At 47.0% G+C, this 24,581-nt stretch overlaps 1 protein-coding gene across 4 annotated transcripts in view; it reads right to left on the bottom strand.

Moving 5' to 3' along the window:
- Positions 1–2,366: 2,366 nt before the first annotated feature.
- The window catches only part of LOC115775986 (disabled homolog 2-interacting protein-like), a 31,538-nt gene continuing 9,323 nt past the window's right edge, over positions 2,367–24,581 (bottom strand). The window contains exons 4-22 of one of the 4 annotated variants that reach the window (XM_030723545.1): positions 24,463–24,539; positions 24,091–24,200; positions 14,603–14,747; positions 13,258–13,430; positions 12,641–12,912; positions 12,353–12,561; positions 12,102–12,246; positions 11,772–11,916; positions 11,446–11,682; positions 10,858–11,047; positions 10,533–10,768; positions 8,596–8,687; positions 8,025–8,501; positions 6,348–6,628; positions 5,994–6,107; positions 5,733–5,855; positions 5,576–5,655; positions 4,230–4,317; positions 2,367–3,634 (exon numbers count right to left, since the gene is read on the bottom strand). In XM_030723545.1, the coding sequence (XP_030579405.1) occupies positions 3,464–3,634; positions 4,230–4,317; positions 5,576–5,655; positions 5,733–5,855; positions 5,994–6,107; positions 6,348–6,628; positions 8,025–8,501; positions 8,596–8,687; positions 10,533–10,768; positions 10,858–11,047; positions 11,446–11,682; positions 11,772–11,916; positions 12,102–12,246; positions 12,353–12,561; positions 12,641–12,912; positions 13,258–13,430; positions 14,603–14,747; positions 24,091–24,200; positions 24,463–24,539 (3,365 nt within the window). In that variant the 3' untranslated portion in view covers positions 2,367–3,463. Of the gene's footprint in view, positions 3,635–4,229; positions 4,318–5,575; positions 5,656–5,732; positions 5,856–5,993; positions 6,108–6,347; positions 6,629–8,024; positions 8,502–8,595; positions 8,688–10,532; positions 10,769–10,857; positions 11,048–11,445; positions 11,683–11,771; positions 11,917–12,101; positions 12,247–12,352; positions 12,562–12,640; positions 12,913–13,257; positions 13,431–14,602; positions 14,748–19,332; positions 19,558–24,090; positions 24,201–24,307; positions 24,430–24,462; positions 24,540–24,581 lie in introns of those variants that run through there. The other 3 variants (XM_030723546.1, XM_030723549.1, XM_030723547.1) reach the window with 3 other exon arrangements.

The raw sequence follows: 24,581 nt of genomic DNA on the forward strand, positions 1-24,581 counted from the left end.
GTGTCAGTGAACGGTCTTAAAGGTCTCTAAGAAAATATTACACACAACTTCAGACCACTCCTCCATGAACTGCCACTTTATTGTGGTGGAGGGGTTTGTGTGTTCTAGTGATCCAGGAGCTATGTTGTCCAGGGGTTTTGCCCCTTGGTAGGGTCTCCCATGGCAAATTGGTCCTGGGTGACATGCCTGATGATTCCAACGACCCCTAAAAAAAAAAAACACATCAAGGGAACACTTTACCCTACCCGGGATAGGGTTACCAGGGCCCCTGTATATTGGAGTTTTCACCGGTAGATGTTCTGGAGACTTGGGTGAAGACAGGAGCTGAGCTGTCAACTGGTCACCACCTGGTGGTGAGTTGGATCAGGTGGCAAGGAGAGGAGGCTGGACAGACCCGGTGCACCTAAACGTTTTGTAAGTGTACGCATGGCAGAGGCCCCAGTACACAAGATCTTCAACTCCCACCTCCGGCAGAATTTCAACAGCATTTCTGGAGGTAGCTGGCAGGTACCAGCAGGCCAAGCAGAGCACGGCTCGGGCAATGGCCGAAGCAAAAACTTGGGTGTGGGAGAAGTTCGATGACGCCACGGAAAAAGACTTTTGGACAGCCTTGAAGTGAATCTGGCAATCCGTCAGGTGACCCAGGAGGTGAAAGCAGTGTGTATAGTGTATATACACACGGTGTATAGTGCATGTGGGGCGCTGCTGACTTCAACCGAGGCTATAGTCGGGCGGTGGAAGGAATACTTCAAGGACCTCCTTACTCCCACTGACATGCCTTCTGTAATGGAAGCAGAGTATGGGATGTTACGGCTGCGTGCAGTATTATCATTATTATTGCTGTGTGGGTGGGATCACTCTGTGGTCTGTCTTTCTCTCGCTCTCTTTCTTTATACAGCGGGGCGTCTCCTCCTTAATCCCACTGACACACCTTCTGTAGAGGAAGCAGAGTCTGGGGATAAGACGGATGACTTGCCCATCACTGGGGGTGAGGTCACTGAGGTGGTTAAACAACTCCTTGGTGGCAGGGCCCCTGGGGTGGATGAGAGTCACCCTGAGTTCCTGAAAGCTCTGGATGTTGTAGAACTGTCTTGATTGACACGCCTCTGCAACATTGCGTTGAGATCTGGGGCGGTGCCACTGGATTGGCAGACAAGGATGGTGGTCCCCATCTTTAAGAAGGGAGACTGGAGGGTGTGCTCCAACTATCGGGAGATGACACTCCTCAGCCTCCCCGGCAAGGTCTATGCCATGGTGGTGGAAAGGAGGGTCCGTCCATTAGTCAAACCTTGGATTCGAGAGGAACAATGGAGTTTTTGTCCTGGTTGCAGAATGCTGGACCAGCTCTTCATCCTCTCAAGGATATTCAAGTGTGTGTGTGGGAGTTTGCCCATCCAGTCTACATGTGTTTTGTGGACTCTACTTCCATTACAGAAGGTGTGTCAGTGGGATTAAGGAGTTCCTCGAAGTATTCCTTCCACCGTCCAACTATAGCTTCAGTTGAAGTCAGCAGCTCCCCACCCGTATTACAAACTGTGTGAATAGAGCAGGGATCCTTAAATCCAGGCCTCGAGGGCCGGTGTCCTGCAACTTTTAGATGTGTCTCTGCTTCAACACACCTGAGTCAAATATAGAAGTCATTAGCAGGACTCTGGAGAACTTGACTGCATAATGAGGAGGTAATTCAGCCATTTGATTCAAGTGTGTTGGATCAGTGTTGAGATAGATGAAGTTCCTGACACAGGATGACCTCATTCCTGATGATGTCATGAGGCAGGAAGTAGGACTGGGTATAACCTGATCCTCTACACAGACTGTCCAACTGTGTGATTCACAACTTGTACATCAATCTACTGTTTTGAGTACTTTTACTAACACTATGAGGCTTCACTCAGTCTGTGCACTCACAGGATGAGATGCATTTCTAGGCTGGATCAAATGATGATCTTTTGGTTTAATTATTTAGGATGAAATGGGATTAGTGCCAAATTTATGTGTTTCTTTGGAATCCTGAAGGATTTCTGATTCAGGTTTTGCAATTTAAAAACTGAAGTAATGAAACAAAGCCAGGGGTTTTGGGACATCCTTCTTATCCTGAACTCAAACATCTTTAATTCAGGAAAAACACGAAGGCATTATCTGACCTTTTGCTCATGACGATCAGAGTTCTGACTACAGTTCAGTTTGGAAATGGTGCCTTAAACTCTAAACTCATTTTAGGTGATTTAAATAAACTGCTGCTGACGTGTGTGTGTGTGTGTGTGTGTGTGTGTGTGTGTGTGTGTGTGTGTGTGTGTGTGTGTGTGTGTGTGTGTGTGTGTGTGTGTGTGAGAGAGAGAGATGAGTGTTTCAGCAGGTAGACTGTATTAGTTTATTGTAGCGTCTCTTTATAAATACCAACGTGGATAAATAACAATAAGAGGAACATAAACAGACAGAAGCCACAGTGAGCACAGCAGAGACAGTCTGTGTGTGTGTGTGTGTGTGCGTGTGTGCGTGTGTGTGTGTGTGTTCACAAACTATTCATCACAATTTAAAGTTTGTACTGCTTTACAATAAAATCTGGTGTTTACATTAAAATCAGAAGAATTCTCTCAAACAACAAACTAGCGTCTCTAACTCTGCCTCATCCACATGAAAATATTCAAAGCTACGGAAGCCCTGAGGGGCTAGCACAATCACTTATAGTTCTGCTTGGGTAGCGCAGGCTAACACTTTGCCTCTGCTTCAAGTCTTTGTGCTAAGTTAGGCTAACTGGAATGAAGACGTTCTGGCTCGGGGTGAAGTGGCTCAAACAGAAATGTTGGACTATTCCTTTAAAATACAATCAAAAGATAAAGAGTCTAAAACGAGAAATACATTACACCAGTCCAGAGCCGTACAGTAGTCCAAAGCCATGTATGGGTGGGGTTACATCGGTCCAGAGTCATGTACGGGTGGAGCTACACCGGTCCAGAGCCATGTACAGGTGGGATTACACCAGTCCAGGGGCATACGGGTGGAGCTACACCAGACTGGTGTAGTCCAGAGCCATACAGATGGAGCTGCACCAGTCCAGAGCCATGTAGGGGTGGGGTTACACCAGTCCAGAGCCATGTACAGCTCTGGACTGGTGTAGTCCAGAGCTGTACAGATGGAGCTACACCAGTCCAGAGCCATTTGGGTGGAGTTGTTCCATGTGGTGTAAAGCCATAATAAAATGTCCATTTTGTTTTTTTGTTTTTTGTTTTTTCTGACTCGTAACAGGAAGTACCAAAATGTAAACAGGATATGATGTCAGATTCTGTAGCTAGTCCAAAGAGAAAACGTGCAAAACAAAAACAGGAAATGAGGGGTAACCTAGGAAAAGGGGTGGCGTCAGGTCAGAGGCTGATCTGTAAAACAGTCTATCAGTTAGCCCCGCCTCCAGTGGGCTCATGAGGCTAAGCCCCTCCTTCTCCCTGCAGTAACAGCCAATCGGAGCTCAGCAGTTGCCAGAGTTGCGGAACTCCCCATTCTCGGTTATCTGCAGCGATGACGTGTTGCTGGGAGACAGGCCGTTCCTCTGTGACGTCACAGCGTAACGCTCCTTCAGCTGAGTCAGAGCCGCCATCAGACGAGTGTTAGCTGCATCGAGGCTCGCGATCCTCTTCTCCTGAGAGTCAGACAGATGAGACAGACAAGTGAGGCAGACAGGTAAGACAGTGAGGTCAGACCAAACCTGCAGTTCCTGTAATGTCCACCTGAGAGTGTGTGTGCGGTTGGTTCTCCCAGCTGTCAGAATGAGGCTTGATTTTAATTTGTTACTATATACTTTTGTTAATATGCTTTAAATCTGAAATGCAGTTTTGACTTAAATATTTTATTTATTTATGGTGTCCTACGAGTTTGACAGAAAACTTACAGAAAATCACCAAAGCTGCTCACCTCTGCAGCTACTGTTAGCTTCACTGCTCTGAGAGGCTAATATGCATTTGAATACATCATAATGAAGCTGAAGTGGCAGACTGTAAACTAATAAGCATTTGTGTCATTCGTATTTTACCTGCGTACCCGGCAGGATTTGCGGTGATGTCATCAGAAACACTTAAAATCAGGACCCGCGTGCACAGCCAAATTAGGTAGCATTAGCTGATGACTTCTCTCCAGCCTCTCATCCAAATACAATATCCAAATAACCAACATCAACTCCGAGCCTTCAAAACACAGAGCCCAGGTGAGGGAGACAGGTAAGAGAGACAGACACCTACCTGTGCCTCTATGATCTTCTGCTTGGAGTCGACCACAGCCTGCATGTCAGAATGATCCTTCTTTAACTCCTCCTCCACTGCCATCAACCTGCAGGTCATCATCAGACAGACAGACGCTCATCAGTCAGACAGACAGGTGGTGCTCATCAGGTAGACAGTCTCAGGAGCTTGAAAAAGGGCGACTGGACTTCTTTTTGTTTTTTGAAGACCCCAGGCACCTTAACCCCCATTCACACCTTTGTTTTGGTGACCTCAGTAGATAGAATGGAGCGAAGTCCCAAATTGGTTTCACATGAAAACACGGATTGTAATGACCCACGCCTCCTTTCACATCTTGTCGCATGTGATTATGTACATGAACAATAGCGGGTCACAACCACCTTCAGGGAACTAAACACCTGGGACTCTCCACCTTTTTGGTTTGAGAACTAAAGAAGCCTTCCAGATGAGAGGTGAAACATCTTCAAGAGACAAAAAAAAAGTCCTGTCGCCCTTTTTTAAGCTCCAGAGATCACTATGACCTGTGTAGCTGACATCGAATTGTGTTGGAGTGGCCGCCAGGGGGCAGAGTTCTGCTGGGGTCAGGTGAGGGATACGAAGAAGTAGTAGTTAGGTCTTATAGCCCTCACCTGTTTGCTTGGTGTGTGGTGTGGCATCGGGTTTTCTCCGGCTTCTGCCTTCTTCATTAGACTTTTTGGGTAAGTTTGCCTCCCGGGATTCATTTCTATTTAATGGATTAGTTTGGGGGATTCTTATTCTCACTGTTTGCCTTTAGGAGACGCACAGTTCCCGCGGATGATGTGGTTCACTTTAAATAGCGCCCTTTGGGTAGTGGAAGGAAGTGCGTTTTCTTTATGACAAAGTGTGGGTTTCGTGGTTTAGGTTTCTGAGTTCAATGTTATTGACTGGAATGTTTATTGCGTAATGTTTTGTTTGAAACTGTTGGAGTTTTGTTTGAGTAGTCTTTTCTTTGGAATGTATTTTGAGTTTGTGTAATTAATCCCTTTTCCCTTGATGTTTTTATCTAAGTTTTCATGGTGCACAACAAGTTTTGGAACAGAAATAAAGAATTAAAGCACCCGTCGAGACTCTCCATTCATTGACCCCAGGGGCAGCTACAACCTGGATGACTGAGAACCTACACAGACATCAGACAGACAGACATCAGGTGAAGTTATTGATCTTTTTATCTCTGAGGTCGGAATTGGACACGCTCAGTGGAGCTGTTGCTGCAGTTCATGCTTTAACCTCTAGGTGTCTGCTGATGCGTCTTTGTCTGTTTACCACAGAGAGTAAGCACCAGGTTTCAGGGACTATTGCTATGACAACACACCAGGTGTTCCCACCTGCTGATGATGCTGTTCATCTGCAGGTCTTTGTCGTCCTGCAGCCTCCTCAGCCGACTCTCTGTGTCCTCGAGGCGAGCCTGAAACACACACGCACACAATGCTATTGGTCTTGCTGTATCATGTGACCATGCCTCTCTCCAGGTGAGTCACTGACCTGGTACTCCTGCAGCATGCGTTGGTTCTGCTGATCCTGGACCATCAGACGAGCTTCACACTCTTCCTGTCGTAGAGCAGCAACTCGCAACTTCTCCTGCAGCAACGCAATCTCCTGCTGGTACTACACACACACACACACACACACACGTGCACACACACACGCGTGCACACACACACACACACACACACACACACACACACAGTCAGAACCAGCAGGACCACTGGAACCAGGACTGACACAGAACTGTGAGGACCTTACCTTCTCCACGAGGCTGTCATCATGGCGGTCGTCCTCTGTCTCTCCGTAGGAGGAGGTGGAGTTCATGTTGAGTAGCCAGGCTGCCGTCCGGTCCAACGCACAGGGAGATGGAGCCTGGACACACAAACACACCTGAACAGGTACTGTCCAGAACCTGAGACACAGCCCAGGTACTTCCTCTGGATGGATTACTTCAGAGAAACCTGAGTCCTTCCTGACTCTGTCTTTTAGCTCAAACTTTAAACAAATATCTAGGACCGCCCCCTTTCATCTGATCAATGAGTTAGGAACATTTTGTTCAGGTGCTCTAGTGAGAGAAGTCTGACTCTGTTACCCTGGTAACAGCCTGGTTACCTTGGCAGCGGGCCGCTGTTTCTCAGGACTGTCTCCTTTGGATGACGACGACATCTGTCTGAGCCGTGACTGGCCGCTGCTTGGCCAATCAGGGCTTGATGACATCATGCTGCCAGAGGCAGGACGTGGAGGGTAGGCAGAGCCTCCCCCACTGCCACCACTGAGCATGCTGGGAGGCGTCCGGCCTCGAGGAGGTCCTGGTGGGGCTGAGGATGGCGGAGGAGGTTGATCGATTCGTCTCTGAGGACCTGAGGAATTCTGCCGGGGTGGAGCAGAACTACCTGATGGATAGGAGCAACGAGAGTGCCATCATCAGACCTGATTCTGTCAAATTTTAAGCCCTGCCCACATATATCAGCAACCAACAGCTGACGGTTGGGTGCTGATATATGTTCCAGGCTGGTAACCCGCTAATGCATTTACCACCCTCTCATATGTCAATCAAGAGTAATCTTCACTCTAACTGGTCATCATTTAAATCGTTAATTTGAAGCTACAAAACGTTTAACTGGGGATCCTCCCACTTCACATCGCCAGTGGTTATTTCACTCACTGTTACTTGAAGTTGCTGAATGACACTCACTGCTCTTCACTTCCTGTGTGGGTGTCACTTTACAGGTTTTCTATCTTTATATTAAACACCGACTAACTTCACCTCAGTCCAGCTTTAGTCATACAGCGCCACTTCACAACAGCAGTCACTTTACAGGTACTGTAGGGCAAAGACCCCACAGTATTAGAGGGAAATCTGTAACAATCAGATGATCCCCTATGAGCAGCACTGAGCAACAGCAGGAAGGAAGAACGCCTGTTTAACAGGAAAAGACCTACAATAGAACCAGGCTTGGGAGGAGCAACGAGGAAACAAAGATATCCAATCAATGCATGGCAGGGCCCCATAATTATAAGAACTAACATCGAGAAAAATATTGACTACAGCAGGTAGTAATAAATGTGAGGCTGAAATCTCAAAAATGTGTCAACAGGAGCTGAAGGTTCTGCAGGGGGTCTACTAACAACGAACACATTCAGTTCATTTAATAACGGGAAGAACAATCTGACAAGAGCAGAAGAAATGAAGCGCTCACAGAGACCTGATAATGATAATAATGAGGAAGAGCAGCTTTTACACGTTTCTCCCCAGAAGCCGCGCAGCCATTCAAATCACACCAACGAAGAATCGAAATGTTTGTGCTACCAGGACGAACTCGGTTCCTGCAGATCCACGGACACGCTGAGCGACAGTCCAGATGTGATGAGGAGGGGCGGGTCTGGCTGTGAAACCGTACGCTCATTGGCTAATCACATGAGATTGTCAGTCAATGAGAGTACAGTTTCACACCACAGATAATCCTCCATACTGAAACATGATATGATTTACAAAATAATTTAATCTTTTATTCAAACTGAGCCCAGCAACTCAGCTGGAAACTGTTTACAGAGGTCAGAGGTCAGAAACTTCTATATAACTGGAAGTCAAAGCTGTCACCCCCTGCTGGCCTTCAGATAGAACGCCACTTTGAGGCTCTGTGGGGTTCTGCTTGTTCCATCCATGTTTTCTGCTGTTTATGATAAAGACGCATTCTCTGATTACCCTCGCCCTGGATGGAAGCAGTGATACACACTTTGAAACATGAAGACTTTCTGCTCCTGCTGACCCTTGACCCTGGACTCTACCTGTGAGTGTCTCGCTGAGGGACAACGCTCGCCTCGAGTACTCCTCGCCGCTGCTGCTACTAGACATGGCAGACATCCTCTCCCCCCTCTCCCCACCTGCCAGCCCCACTGACATCTGGGTAAGAAAGGCTGGTTTGGTTGCCAGGGCGTTCCTGTCATCAGCATTCCCCTGTGACCCCACCGAGCCGTCTGAGGGCGTGGCGTCAGTCTGCTGCTGCGGCTGCCGTGGTGACGTGGTGGTCATGTGGTAGACGGGGTTCTGGAAGGAGAGGGGGAGAAGCCCCGTTCTGCGCTGCCACTGACCATCGTCGAGGCCATCACCAGGGGAGGAGTCCTGCAGGTCCACCAGAGACAGGCTGCGGCTCTCATTGGTCAGCTCAAACCCCTCCCTCCGGCCCCCATTGGTCATTTCAAACGCTGCCTCGTTCTCATTAGGTTCTGAGTAGGATGAGCTTGGTGCTGGAGAACCCTGCATGCCTGCAGGAAGTGACATCACAGGAAGAGTCAGAGGTGACAGAGTGCATGGAGAAATGTGGAACTGATTGGATAAAGAAGAGAGGTGAAAGGTCACCAGAAGCAGGCTGCAGACTTGATCCTTTAGTGACGAAAAACAAATCTTTGTTCTCAGGAGTTGGAGAGGGAAGTCTGGTGAAATCTACCAAGCTACACACACACACACACACACACACACACACACACACACACACACACACAAACAAAGAATAAGACAACACAGCAAATATGTAAACGTGAAATTTGTCATGAAGCCAGTTTATCAGCCTGTCCCTGCTGGATACGAGCGCAGTAAGTATGTTCATCGTCTGCTGAAATCATCTGTGAACGCGGGAAACGGCTAACAGCTGTTCTCGGTGTCCACATATGGAGTAAAGATGAGTCCTTACAGGGCAGAGTAAAGCCCAGTTTACACGAGAACGATCCAATGGAAACTATCGTGTTTTTTTTTGTAACATATTCAGACGGAATCGTTTTAAAAACGATCGGCGTTCACACGGAACTGCAAGAGAGGTTGAAAACACTGCGCACCATGCAAGGCTTCAAGTTGGCAATGTGTGTATTGGAGTTGCAACCACAGTGCGCATGTGCCAGCACCTTCCATTTTTAAAAAGTAGTGTTTTAGCTGTTTACATGGAGACGGAGAACAGAGCGTTTTGCTCTTCTGTGGAACCCGTTTTCAAAGTGCTCCATTTTCAGGGACTCAAAACGTCGTCGTGTAAACAAACGGACAAAATGCAACAAAACTTTATCGTTTTCACCTGAAAATGTTCTCGAGCAAACAGAGCCTAAAACTGCTGCCTACAGAGGACTGGCTCCTCCCACCGTTTCACCACTGTTGGGTAGCAGAAAAAAGCATCAGCACGCCAGTTCAACATGGACACATGTGAACGCAGGAAACAGCTCCAGTCTTCTTTGTTATATTTTGATCATGATTATTTGTGCGTTCGCTAAAACACGGCCTGTTTTAAACATCTCTTTGTACTCCTCTTGCTATTCCTCTGCAAAACACTCACCTGTCTTGTGTCTTAACAGTGCTATACAAATAAATCTGACCCGACTTCCTTGAAACAGGTGTTGCTCTTAAACTTGGGATATGGTTCAGCATTAATGGGCCTTCACACCTGTCCAGGTTATCCCTGTGATGTGCACTAATATCCAGAATGAGGTCTGAGGGTCTGAAAACTGTCCAGCAGCTCTTCAGCTGCTCCCTGCATGCTTACAGGTAAAGGTTTCCTCGGATTAGATGATGAATCAATAATTCTTTGTAATTTTTCACTGACAAACATTTACACATCTATTAAACATCTGTCTCAGGAAAATTCTCTAATTCCAGCAGATGATGAACAAACAACATTGAGCTCATATTCCAGCAGCATGGCTCCACTGGAAAAGAGTCCGGCTGCTCTGGGGCTTCATGAAACCAAAAATAAGGAGCAGCTGGATAGTGCATCAATAAAAACTGCAGCAGCTGGTCTGAGTGTTAAAGACGAGCTGATGCCGCTCAGTGGGAAACAAGCTATAGGAAGAATTTTATCAGTTTCCACACCTGATTCATTGTTCTTGTGTTATTTTAATTAAAGACGTGTCAGTGACTGCACTCTGACACCACAGCACAGCTTTTTCAGAGGTCTGTTAGATTCCTCTGAGTGGCTCGTGCATTCTGAACGTCAGTGTTTAAAAACTGGAAATCACTAAGTAACAGACCTAGAACATCTGACAAGCCAAACTAAACACCTGAGACATAGCACTTTAAAGAAGCTGCTCATGTAAGACCACCTAACAAAGACACAGAAACTGATTAAGAACACGTAAATAACCACCAAACAACATGTGAGCAGCAAATTCAAATATTAGTCCTCTGTGTTCATCACTGGGGGGTGCTGCCAGCTTAGGTACAGGTGTTAAATCCTGCCCCCAGTCAGCTGTGATTGGTCCCACAAAAGCAGAACATCGTTTGGATGCTAATGCTAACAGAAAACATAGGATGCTAACCCTCCATCCAGTCCCATGCCGCCCTGCAGGCCAACAGAGGGATTGCAAGTAGCAAGAGGCGGAGAAAGGGGTGGAGACAAAGGGGGTGGGGACAGAGGGGGTGGAGACACCACACGTTGAGGCTCTGGAGAAGAAACAGACACGCCTCCAGCACTGGCCACACCCCCTGGGTTAGCAAGCGCCCCCGACACATCTCTGAGGATCCGAGGAAGAGGGCCGAGCTTTGACAGACACGACTGTAGACAGAAAAGTACAGAGAGAGAGAGACAGGTTAGGGTGTTCCCTGGGCAATCACGTGAGTCACTTGCTGGAAAAGGTGAGTTACCTGGTCAAGCTCAGTCAGCAGAGTGTGCAGGCTGGACAGCTCCCGGCCTAGGTCAATGTATCCATCAAAGCCAGCAGTGTGGTTCAGTCCATCAGGGTTTGAGATCTCCTGCAGGAAGCGCTGCATGCTGCTCCACTGCCGCTCCACAAAGTCATTCATGAACAACATGTACTCCTCTTTAGTGCCGAACCTGCACGACAGATCAAGAGGTCAGCATACACACAGACAGGTGGCAGGTAACAATACAAATGTAAAGGTACAGAGGCTTCAAAGTAAAAACCCTGCACCACTTCAGAGCAAGCAGGCCTTCAGAATTAAAGCCCTCTGCCCATACAGAATAAAAATCATGCACGCCTTAAGAATAAGTCATCCACTCCTTTCAAGATAAAAGCAGTCCTTTCAGAATAAAGCCCTCTAATGCTTAAGAGTAAAAGTCCACTTCTTCAGAATAAAAGCCCCTCCCCCTATTTTCAGAATAAAAGCCCTGCACTCCTTCAGAATTAAAGCCCTCCACCTTTCCAAATAAAAGCACTCTGTTCCTTAAAATTAAAGACCTGCAATCCTTTCAAAAGAAAAGATTTAGCGTACTTGCTGAAGTTGGCAAGGTTCTGGATCACTTTGGCAATCAGCGTCAGGGTTCTCGCTGTGCGTTCGTCAGGGTATTCCTGCATCAGGTCGAATAGTGATGGTGACATCACGGCTGGACACAGGAAGCGTAGGAACAATGAGGCGCTGATGAGGCGCTCACTGATGTCTGGTCGTCCCCGGTTACCACACTCCTGCCGCCATGATGCAAACACCTCCTTCAGCTCCCGGGGGAAGACCCTGAGTGAAGATGGACACACACTGAGTGTCAGCGCATGCTGGCCGGGATGAGCATGTGTCAGCATATGCTAGTGATCACCTGTGCGTACCTGTACGAGTCGAGAATCTTGCAGAATGCCAGCTCACAGCACATCCTCAGGTTGGCCTGATGCTCTGCGAGGTCAGAGGTCGCACAGCGAGATGGGTCCACCTCACAGTTCTCATCAGACTCGTACAGGGCTTTGATGAACTCACCTGGATTTGCACGTGCGCAAATCACACACACACACACACACACACACACACACACACACACACACACACACACACACACACACACAGAGCTGTGATGACCTCACCTGATCAACAATAATCACAGGAAACGCACAGATCTGTGTGTGTGTGTGTGTGTGTGTGTGTGTGTGTGTGTGTGTGCATACCGAGCGCATCCTGCAGGTATTTCTGTCCAATCAGCTTCAGGTATTCCTCAATGCTTTTGGTCGCCAATGTGTTCTCTCTGAAGATCAGCTGGTCATTGTCACGGCAACGGTCCACTTCTGACATCATCAGATCTGTCAGGAAGTCCTGCAGAGAGGGGTCAAAGGTCACTGGGAAAGCGGGGTGGTGGTGGTGGTGATGGGATCAGGTGTAGTGGGAGGAGTCAGAGCTCCGGTGTAGTGGGAGGGGTTACCTTGGCCTTGCCCGTGCTGTGCAGGATGTGCACAAGTGCAGCAGCAAGCTCCTCCTTGGCTCTCAGACTGATGGACGCCTCCAGGGTGGAGCAGAGCAGCAGGTAGTTGGAGCTGATGTACTCCGCAAACTCTTTGTACTGTTCCATCGGCAGGATGACGATGCTCTGGTAGCGAGCTTTGACCCGCACTGTTGGCACCGATGACTTAGCTGAAACCAGGTGAGAAAGGTTAAGTGGGTGACACAGGTGGAGACGTCTAACCTCAGTGCAGTGATCTGATCTATGTACCTCGGATCGTACTGGGCGTGCTCAGCGTATACCACTTCTCCACCAGCTGTCTGCCGGTCACTGTGGCAACGGGGATATTGACTAACCCGACGTAGCTGCTTTTGTCCTTCTTTCTCTTCCGGTCGGTGTCCTTGTACAGGTGCAGCGTGATGGAGGTAACAGGTGGGAGGCTGCTGAAATCGAAGCGTTCGCCCCAGAAGATGTTGTCAGTTTTCAGCTTACAGGATGTCCGAGCGTAGAGGCTGTCGTCGAGACACAGCTCGCAAAAGTACCTGCAGCACAAGTACCGTGATTATTCCCTGCAGCACAAGTACTGCAATTACTACCTGCAGCACGAGTACTGCATTTACTACCTGCAGCACAAGTACTGCGATTACTATCTGCAGTAGAAATACTCTGATTACTACCTGCAGTGCATGTACTAGGATTACTGCTTGCACTGTACTTTGTACCCTGCAGGTCATAGATGTCCCTGCACCAGCACCACCTGCTACAGATACTGCAGTAACATGTATAATGTTACTGCAGTATCTGTAGTGGTGGTGCTGGTGCAGGTACTGCAGTACATATGCTACTTCAGTATCTGTAGTGGTTGGTGCTGGTGCAGTGCCCCCTACCGTTTCTTGGCTGGCAGGTCTTTGGCCTCCACCACCCACACCGTCAGCACGTTCTCCAGCCGCCGGCTGTTGTCCTTGTTGGGGTGAACGGCGCGTCGCAGGTTCTCCATCCATTTGTCTCTTTCTGCTGCCGAGCGACATGAGAAACACTTGGTACCCGTTGAGGTTGTTACCTAGGAGACAGGCAGCCACAGAGACACAAGAGGGCACACGTGTCAGGTCAGAGAAAGACTTGTGACATCCACCCATCCCAACCCCAGACCCAGACCCTCTATCTGCGAGAGAAGCTTTGGATGGTTTTTGTGCCCTGATTACTCAGAAAGAAAAGGGTCCTGTTGGTGGAGGATGGAGGGTAACCTTTTCAAAATCACCATGTGGCCAGCGATGCAAATTTTTACCTGTTTGAGGTATTCAAAGGTGAACCTTATAACTGTAAGTACACATGTATGTAAGAAACTGGATTGAGAGGCAAGTTTTTCAGTTCCTGAAACTCTGTTTATCATGTGGATGAAATGCAGCCAAACCTGAGAGGTTCACAGGTGACCTGAGAGCTGTACAAGGTTCAACAAAGCCTGGCTTTCTCTGTGTTAGCGGGCTTAACCAATCCTTAAAGCCCAGTCAGAGCTAACGGGCATCACCACGGTGCTTATCATCTTTGGGTCTCTGCTTTAGGATCTGAGCGCGCTCACGCAGAAAGAGCTGTTTCAAAGGTCATGTGACTCTTCTTCGGTACAAAATGATCCCTGTGAGCATGCAGACGATGAATAAATAGTGTTTAAAATCTATGAAGAACATAATAATCTGAGAGGTGAACGCTGCAGCAAATCATTAATCTGCTGATTTCTGGCACAGATTGGGAAAACAAAAATCTGAATCCGTGCTGCTGCTTCTTTCTAAGCTTCCTGTCCCACAGCCTGATGAAGGAGACGCGGAAATCAGAGATCACCGTGAGATGACTGACAGGTGTTCTTGGGTTGTGCTCTGTGTTACACCCCTCTGGTCTGCATTGACAAATATTCTTTCAAAATAAAAAGCCATTTTGGAATACGACATAAAAAACTGCAAAAATAAATGAAAACAAGTCTGAGACTGTTTTCTCCAAACATTCAGAGGCATCTGATGCCAATCAGCCATCAGACGCCTCTGAGACCCTCGTCCCACCAACAAAGACTCGTCACGTTTACTTTGTACAGCTGACAGCTCTGCTCTGTCCTCTTGTGGAATTGTGAGGTAATGCAGGGAAAACAGAGCGGTATGTGAACGATCGTGTTAAAGTTGTGACGCCTCCGGCTTTGGGAGTGCTGTGAGTGTGCAGTTTGTGCGTTCTTTGAGTTCTTCGTGTCACCTCAAAGCAGTAGTCCTGTCCCAGCAGGGATGAGTGAACCGGTTTGATGATCACTGATTGGTCCATCCTGAGCTCAAGAGACGACACACAGCCAGTGCTTAGCAACGACTCCTGGCTACCGCAACGCAGCCGCCGCATCACACACCTGAAAAAAACACACACAGTGATTACCAACAGGACTATGGCGTTTGCAAGTGAACAACCAAAGGCTGGTAAACCTGTCAGAAGGAGCCTGCTGGTCCAAACCAGGACTGTGCCAGAGAGAACACACTGGGTCGACCGAAAGGGAGACATTTGTTAAGTCTCCTATCTGCATCACTGAAGGTGATCTGTGCTATGAATTCTTTGCAAAAATGAACATGAGATCTTACTTGGATCTGACACCAGAAACCAAGTGATGTAAGGGGTGTGACCTGGTTCACCAGCAGCTGCTGAGCCTGAAGATATTCAGTGAGTGTACTAAGCAAGGTGGATCGATCCTACCTGAGGCACTCAAACTAGCTGTGAAAAAAAACAGTTACTGAAATAAAAAAAAAAACGAACAAATAATAAAAACACTGAAGAGTTTTAGTCTCTGATCAGATTTGTCCACAGCACTAGCACCACGTGAGTTACTTGCCTGTTCAAAACAGTGTGTTTGAATTGTAATCCTTAAATCTGTCCCTGATAAATATCTTTGCAGAAACATTTGAGGTTTCTAACTTTGGCTTTCAGGCTGCACAGAGAAGAGCATAAGGTCTTAAAAGAGGTTATAATGAAAAACTTTATTTGCTTCATTAGGTTTACACTGTTAACCCTTTGTTAACTTCAAAGGTGCTGCCATTTGCAGACTTTTACCATAATAACCCTATATTAGGCATGAAGCGCAATTTCTCAGCTTTCAGAAACCATTTGAATTTTTCCGATAGGACAAACAGTCGCATAATTACGATGATTCAAAATGCGTTTGATCAGACTTTTTATCGGTGAGACGCTCGCGTTAATCAGCTGTTCGCAGCAAATATGGGCAGGTAACAGGTGCACCGGCACGATCGCCGCTGTTAAAGAGTTAAACAGCATAAAACATCCAATCATATACAACCAATCTACATATGCACCAATGAGGCACATGGTCATGTGATTTAAGGCCAGTCATTGGTCGACCTCCATTTTAATAAATAATTCCAAATAAAAAGTGCAATGAAAGGAGCAAACCTACTCTGGAAATGACCTGAATTCAATAATAAAATTAACAAATAAAAACTAAAGAAAAAAACAAACTACAAAGATTCTGATGGTAACGTATGAAGAGCGAAGTCTTCGGCTCTCCGGCTGAAGCTCAGGATTTCGAGAAAATCAGAAATGAGCTGAGCAGAGAACCTCTGATTGGTTTAGTGTGAGCTGATTGGTTTGATATGTTTCAGGATATTTAAGCTGCTGTACAAACAAAACTTAAATTTAGTAAAAATAAAAGGAATGTCTTAAGTATTTGAATTTAATGTGGCAGAAGAAATTATGAACCTGTGATGGAATAAAAATCAATCAGTAGAAAAAGACAGTCCGCACACCGTAATGTTGCTAGAAAAATATTTAATTGCCTTCAAAGTGAAGTAGCGTTTCGGGCATCCATGCCCTTCTTCAGACTCAAGTCTCAAGTCTGAAGAACGTTCCTGTGTACGGACTGTCTTTTTCTACTGATAACCTCCTTGTTCCTGCACCCCTTCAACTGCTGGATGTGCCTGTTTGGCTTGTATAATAAAAATCAATCAGCTCATTGATGGATGTTTTAGTAATTGGCAAGGTTCGGTAAGCTTTCAAACTTTCCTCCGGCAAACTGTAGAAATGTGAAAGCCAGGTTTCATTCGTCCTGTTGATGGCGGGCGGTTCAAATACTTCCTGTTGCATTATTGCCTGAACAGCAGAGGTCTGTGATGTTTAATGATGTTCCTCATTGGGCACACATGGAGAAACATCACATCTGAAAGTGCTTCTGAACTGAAACTACCCCGTCACTGGGTACGTCCAATCAGATGAAAGTGGCATTTTAGGGAGGAGGGGGCCTTAAAGCAATAGGACCTAAAACAGCCTGTTTGAGGCAGAGGATGGACTGAGGAACTGCATTAAGACTGACTCTGACAGAAATGATTCTGAGCTGTGAATTCTGCAGAGTTGAGCCGAGATGATCAGAGTGGGTCTGGTTGGTGAGTGGGGTCTGGTCTAGGAAAGATCCTGATGACCAATCAGGAGCTACTTCGGTATCTGGCTTCAGAATCGATGCTCCTTCAGTCTCTAGGGCCACATCTGGTTTGGAAAAGGTTTATCACTAAGGAGAAGTCATGGAGCAAACAGCTCATGAAGGATTTTTCTCTTCTGTCCGGCTCAGCCCTTTAACTGCTGCCTCTGCACCTTCCCACTACACACAGGCCTCCTTTTATTACATAACTCACTTCCTTGTGGAGCAGTTAACGAGCACAAGGCTCACAAAACCACATCTACGTCTTCTGAATACCTGCTCACCAACATCCACTCAGCAGCTGGAGAACAAACACAAACACAGCAGAAACAGTTGTTAGGCAGAAAGAGAAGGAGGAGGTCACCACACGCAGAACTGATGAACCTAAATGCAGGTTAACGATGACAGAATCAACAGCTGCTGGAACGAACGCTTCTGCTCTGCTTCCCCACAAACTGCAAAGCACCAGACGTACGTCATTTATTTATTTATCATTGCTGCAAATGTCTCACAGTTCACCGAGAGGCTGCAGAGTCACTGTGAATGCACAGTCAGAGTCTAATTGCTGCGATCATTTCAGATGTAAACATGCAGAGCAGCAAAACAAAGAGAAGCCTGAAAAACAACCGGCAGCTAATGTGAGAACTGATCAGACGCCTCTCACTGCAAAGCGTCCAAAGACGTCACAGAATCGCATGAAAGACTTCATTCAGAAAAAATGTCGGTCTTTTTCTTCACAGAACGAGCCACATTCACCCATTCACCCACTCTGATGGGACATCGCAGCAGTTTTTAGGAATCAGTGCAAACATCAACCTCTGAGGCTGAAACGCAAAGCTCCAAAAGCTGCAGTTCCTCTGGTGTCCAGCAGAGGCGGCACAATGAGTTGGTCCCCACAGACTCCCATGTTAAAACTTTCCAGCAGAAATGAACATGTTTACAGCTAATTTCCCCCTTCATAACAGCTGTACGGGGGGAGAATGTGTTTATGACTCACCTGTTTAAAGTTTGTATTATTAGGTGCGTGGCCTCTCTGACTGACAGGTGGATGGTGACACAGGTGGCTGTAGCTGCTAGCTGTGTGCTAGGCTTCACCTCAGCTAACTTGAGTCCCTGACCTGGACCTCTGGACCGTGTTTGTGCTGTTGGAGCCTTTTGGAGCATTTTTAATGCAATTTTCTGACCAATAATATGGCTGCTGTGCACTTTGCTGGACTAACAGACCGTTAGTCTCCGGTTTGGGTGAGAGAAATTTGAGGATTTTGATCGGATGTTACTGATCAGCAGGTACCTGTGTGATAACTTAGTGTCCACCATCTTGTCCAAATATGGTCACTATGGTCACAATGATGTCACAGCAGTTATACTGCGGTTCAGTTGCTCAGACTGGACATCAAACTGTCCACAGGCCGTTCTTTAGGAATCAGCTCTCCCAGCCTTTCTGTTTCCATCACAGTGTAGGATCCACCAGACTCACCCCCCCCTCCCTGAACCCTCATCTGCTTCCTGCTCCTCTGTGACTAATGGGACCATTATTTCCAAAGTGAAACCAGAAACTCATCAGGAAAGAGTTCACTGAGCTCTGAGATCAGCTGAGCAGGACGCTTGGTTTCTCACAGACTTACTCAGAGCAGAGGAGTCGCCCCCTGCTGGACATTAGAGAGACTGCAGGTTTAAGCTGATGGCAGTGACTTGGGGTTTCAGTGACTTGGACCAAAATAAGGTCCCATCAGCCTGTTGATGGCGATGAGGTCCCATGATATTATGGTGGAAAATGGAGAACATCAGTGCCATAAATGATGATGATGGTTATGGTGATGATGACGACGACGATGATGGTAATGATATGTGTGATCTTCAGAGCGCTGATGAAGATGAACTAAAGAAACCTCAAGAATCTGGAACAACAGATCCAGGTCCAGTTTGAGAGGTCTTGTGGTGGATTCAAGCTGTGAGTCATCTCAGGACGAGGCTGCACTGACCTCTGACCCACATGCACACACAAACACATGTACACAGCAGGTTGGCATGTGTGTGTGTGCCGCTCCGTCATCTCCTCATTGTCTTAACAAGCTGCTTAGTGTTAGCTGCTTACAGCGCTACTGCTGCACGTTTCTGTGTGTGTATGTGCGTGTGTGTCTGTGTGTGTGTGTGTAACCTTGCTTTTGCTAAAAGTGTGGCTAGTGTAGCTACATGCTAACAGAGCAAGCTAGCTGTGTGCAGACTGCAGCCATGCTAACACACACACGCGTGCGCGCGCACACACACACACACACACACACACACACACACACACACACACACACACACACACACACACAGCATGCAAATCAGGTGGAAGACGCCAATGTGCACGCACCTCCCCAACACACACACACACACACACACACACACAGACAAACACACAAACACACACACACACACACACACACACACAAACACACACACACACACGCAGCAGAAATCCACTGCAGCACATTTTTCTGTTCGGAGGACAAAGAGGATCAGAGACACTCACCGAGCATCCTGCTGAGGAGGAGGAGGAGGAGGAGGAGGAGAGGGTTAGAGATCCATGTCCTCCTTCAGCAGCGAACAGGAGGAAGAGGAGGAGGAGGAGAAAGATGGAGAAGCTGCTGATGCTGACGCTGTTTGGATCAACCTGTCTGTCTGTCTGTGTGTTAGTTTGCTGTTCCTGATGCTTCACAGCTTCAGTGTTCCCTCCTCTTCCTCTCTCTCGCTCTGTCTCTATGTGACTCTCCACCCTCATCTGTCAGCTCTCGCCCCTCCCCTGCAGTGAGGCTGCCCTACTTCCTCCCCTCTCTGCTCCTCTTCATCCTCCTCGTCTCCTCTGCCGGGCTGTCAGAGGTGACCCCCCCCCCACCCAGCAGAGAACATGTATGATACGTGTTGATGTGGTAAACAGGCTGCAGTTACACGCATGTTATTCAGGCTCCTCTGAGCTTCTTGTGCTCCTGTATGCACACACTTCCTGTCTGCAGCAGAAGGTGGAATTTTCCATTTGGTGTCACCGAGGCAGAAATCTTATGCCGCTTATTAACTTTTACATGCTTTTCTGAAACACGTTTCAGTCTTACAGGTTTTATTACTGCAGCAGATTACTGTCAGAATTATATAACCCCTAACCCTTTCCTACTCTTTCTGACCTCTTAAAGACCTGTACACCACATGCAGCCAGGTCCATTCAAATGATGGTGGCAACTGTTTTAATTTAGCTTTAATTCAGGGGGATTAATAAAAGTTTTGCTTTCACAGTTTAGGAATTGCATTTGTTAACTGTCCACAGGAAGTATCAGCATGAAAGATGTCAGTGTAGGTGAGGGAGGCCATCATTAGGCTGAAGAACCCAAATAAACCAATCAGAGAGCAGAAACTTTAGGAGTGGTGCTTTGCTAAAAAGAAGGACTGCACTGAGCAGCTCAGTAACACCAAAAGGCCTGAAAGTCCTCAGAAGGCAGCTAAACTGAGATGAAGCAGGATGATGAAAGAGAAAAGCATGGAGAAGAAGAGAAACAGCTGATGAGCTGAAGCTGTCTAACATGGTGGAGGCAACATTATGGCATGGGCATGTATGGCTGCACTGGAGCTGGGTCACTGGTGTTTATCAATGATGTGGCTGCTGATAGAAGCAGCAGGATGATCTGTGGAGTGTTCAGGGCTCTGCTCAGATTCAGACACATGCTGATCAGAGCTTCAGGACTTTAGGACTTTAGGACTTTAGGACTTAGGGCAGCAACTCATCCCTGAGCCAGAGTGGGCACTCCACCCTTTTCTAGATAAGTACCATGGCCTCAGATTTGAAGATGCTCATTCTCATACCTGTCGCTTCACACTTGGCTGTGAACCCCTCCAGTGCAAGCTGGAGGCCACCACCTGATGAAGCCAACAGGACCACATCATCTGCAAAAAGCAGAGATGAGATTCTGAGGCCACCAAAGTGGAAGCCTTCTGCCTACACCTAGATATTCTGTCCATAAAAACTATGAACAGAACTGGTGACAAAAGATAGCCCTGGCAGAGTCCAACACCCATCAGAAACGAGTCTGATTTATTGCCAGCAATGCGGACCAAGCTCTCGCTGCATTTGTACAGGGACAGACACCCCATACTCCTGCATCACCCTCACAGCATACCCCACAGGACACAGTCGAATGGGTCCACAAAACACATGTAGACTGGATGGGTAAACTCTCGAATGTCCTTGAGAGGATGAAGAGCTGGTCCAGTGTTCCACCACCAGGACAAAAACCACATTGTTCCTCCTGAATATGAGGCTTGATTAATGGACGAACTCTTCTTTCCAATTCCATGGCATAAACCTTCCTTGGAAAGCTGAGGAGTGTGATCCCCCTGTAGTTGGAGCACACCCTCCCATCTCCATTCTTAAAGATGGGGGCCACCTCCCCAGTCTGCCAATCCAGTAGCACTGCCCCAGATCTCCATGTGATATTGCAGAGGCGTGTCAAGCCAAGACAGTCCTGCAACATGCAGAGCCTTCCGGAACTCAGGGCGAATCTCATCCACCCCAAGGGCCCTGCCGTCCCCATCATCCCCAGACGTGTCAGTGGGATTAAGGAGATCCTTGAAGTATTCCTTCTACTGCTCAATTATATCTTCAGCTAAAGTCAGCATAACCCACCTGCACTATACACCGTGTGAGCAGAGCACCGCTTCTCCCGTGGAGTCGCCTGACAGTTTGCCAGAATCACTTTGAGACAGACAAAAAGTCTTTTTCATGGCTTCACTGAACTCTTCCCACACCCGGGTTTTGCTTTAGCCACCATCCATGCTGTGACCTGCTTGGCCTGCTTGTACTTGTCAGCTGCCTTTGAAGTCCTACAGACTAAGCAAGCCTGATGGGACTTCTTCTTCAGCTTGATGGCTCCCTTCACCTCTGGGGTCCACCATTCAGTTTGGGGGACTACCACCACAACACGTTTAGATGCACCAGGTCTGTGCAGCATCCTCCCGTCACCTGATCCAATGGTGGTGATCAGTTGACAGCTTAGCTCCTCTCTTCACTAGAGTACCCAGAACATATGGCCACAGATCTGATGATATGATTGCAAAATCAATCATCGACCTGCAACTTAAGGTCTCCTGGTGCTGCATGCACTCATGGACATCTTTATGTTTGAACATGGTGTTTGTTATAGACAAACTGTGGTTTGCACAGAAGTTCAATAACAGAATAGATGAGGCAGGCCGTTCCTTCCAATCACACCCCTCCAAGTCTCACTGTCTTTACCCATATGAGCATTGAAGTCTCTCAGTAGGATGATGGAGTCACCAGATGGAGCACCCTGCCCAGCAACTCCAAAAAGGCTGGGTGCTCTGAACTGTCGTTCGGCACATAAGCGCAAATGACAGTCAGGACCCGTTCCCTGACCTGAAGATGCAGGAAAGCAACCCTCTCATCCACCAATGAAAACTCCAATGTACATGCAGAAAGCCTAGGGGATACAAGGGTACTCACACCAGCCTGTCACCTCTGTCTGAGGGGTGTGAGACTGGAACAGAGTCCAGCCTTTCTCCAAGACACTAGTTCCAGTTTTTTGTTACTGAATAAAAACATTTTCATAGATTTGATTTTTGTATCTCAGCCTGATTATGAAAAGCCTTGCTTGTGTTGGAAGTATTAACCAGGGAAAGACTGCTGCAGTGTTAGCTGAGAGCAGCCGATCACCGTATAAGTTAGCTCGGATGTGTCAGATGCAGAGATGTGGTGCCGAGGCACATGTTACAAAGCCTTGTTACTCTCAGTTCAGTGTGCCAGCATGCCTACCATCCAGTCATTGTTTGTCTGCCATTCTTATTAACCTGCTTTCTCTTCTGATTCATCTGTGATTGGTTGCAGAGGCTCACCTACACACATATAAAGCCAGAGAAGGTGGAACATGGGTAATCTCAACTTTTCACTCTTTCTTCTGTCCCTAACGGCCATCTTTTTTTTGTTGCTTTTTTCCATTTTTGTTTATTAGTTATTTAATGAGTTACCAGCAGCTCAGTTTTCAGTTTTGATTTCATGAGTTTAGTTTCGTAATATTAATTTAGGGGAGAAGCGAGAGTCCAATGGTTGGTTCATGATCTTCTTCCTCGTTTGCTGGTTTTTGTCCAGGTTTCCATCACTTCTGTCTGATCTTTCATCCATCCATCCATCCATTCGCTTCCGCTTATCCTGGTCAGGGTCGCGGGGGGGCTGGAGCCTATCCCAGCTGTCATAGGGCGAGAGGCAGGGTACACCCTGAACAGGTCGCCAGCCTGTCACAGGGCCAACACAGAGAGACGAACAACCTTTCACACTCACATTCACACCTATGGGCAATTTAGAATAGCCAATTAACCTAACCCCAGTAAGTGCATGTCTTTGGAATGTGGGAGGAAACCGGAGTACCCGGAGGAAACCCACGCAAGCACGGGGAGAACATGCAAACTCCACACAGAGAGAGGGAGAGGCCTGGGCCAAGGTGGAATCGAACCCAGGCCTTCCAGATGGTATTCTATCTGTGAGGAAACAGCGCTAACCACTGCGCCACCGTGCTGCCCGTCTGATCTTTCAATCAAGTATAAATTGTTAAACTTTCTTGAACTGCAGCAGTGTCGTGGCATTTTATGTTAGGTTCCTTTGAGCCATGAATTTAGGGATCGGACAGGTTTGGGGGCTCATCTGGGCCACAGCCTTCATGATAGTAAAGGTTGAATCTTACACATCCTTTTTTTATATGTTACAATCACTCACTCACTTTCAAGTAAACTTTTAAAGTTTGGTGGGGATTATTTTTTCACTTAGGAGCAAACTATAAAATGCTAGTTTTAGTTTCTGTGACTTCTTGGCAACTCTCTCTCTGATTAGAAAAATAACTATTTATTCCCCTCATGAAACACCTCAGAGGGTAAATCTTTAAAAAAACTAATTGTCTGTCTCAAAGTTTATTTTAAATGAACTAAGGCTCACACAGGTGTACCATGTTTAATGTTGAGTTCTTACCAACTGATAATGATCTCTGGCCTGCACTTTTATAGCATCTTTTTAGCCTTACACTGTAAAAGGTTTTCTGAAGAAAGGAAAGTGTTACAGTCCACAATTTAATAAAGTCACATGGAATGAGCTCTATCAAATTTACATGTAAATGTAACTGATGTGTTAAACTTACTAAAAAATAAACTTTGAAAATATGCAGGCTGTACTCGTACCCTAAATTAAGTAATAATCATTATGTCAGTGGAATTCTGGGTAACTGATTGCTGAGTCTGTTACCTGGTGTCAGCTGCATTGATCTGCTCATTCTTTAAGCTGCTGTGACGAGACAGTTTGGGCTGAGATCGAGTCCGACGCAGAGACTGCTTCAACCTCCGAGACAGAAATCCCTGAAGAAGAAAAGGGGTGAAGTCATGTTAGCTGCTGTGATTAGTGACTGATGTTAAATTAGTAGATATGTAAATGAAGTTTGGTGTGGCGTCATATTAAATCCCACCAGCAGGTGGAGTCAATCAGTTGATCTACAGCTGACAGTAGCTCAGCTCCTGTTACCATGGAAACAGCAGACTGATCTTAGCAGGTGAGTAGTAAGTGTGTGTGTGTGTGTGTGTGTGTGTGTATGTGAGAGAGAGAGAGAGAGAGAGTGCTCACTGTCACTCTGGCAGTGGGTGTGTCCACAATGGAGCTGCTGGGCATGCTCTGTCTGCGTACCCCCTTCTCTGGAGCATCTGGAACAGACAGAGTGCATCATGGGAGCATTTGTAGCCATG

Source organism: Archocentrus centrarchus, unplaced genomic scaffold (assembly GCF_007364275.1).
Source record: "Archocentrus centrarchus isolate MPI-CPG fArcCen1 unplaced genomic scaffold, fArcCen1 scaffold_26_ctg1, whole genome shotgun sequence".
Classification (NCBI taxonomy): Eukaryota; Metazoa; Chordata; class Actinopteri; order Cichliformes; family Cichlidae; genus Archocentrus; species Archocentrus centrarchus.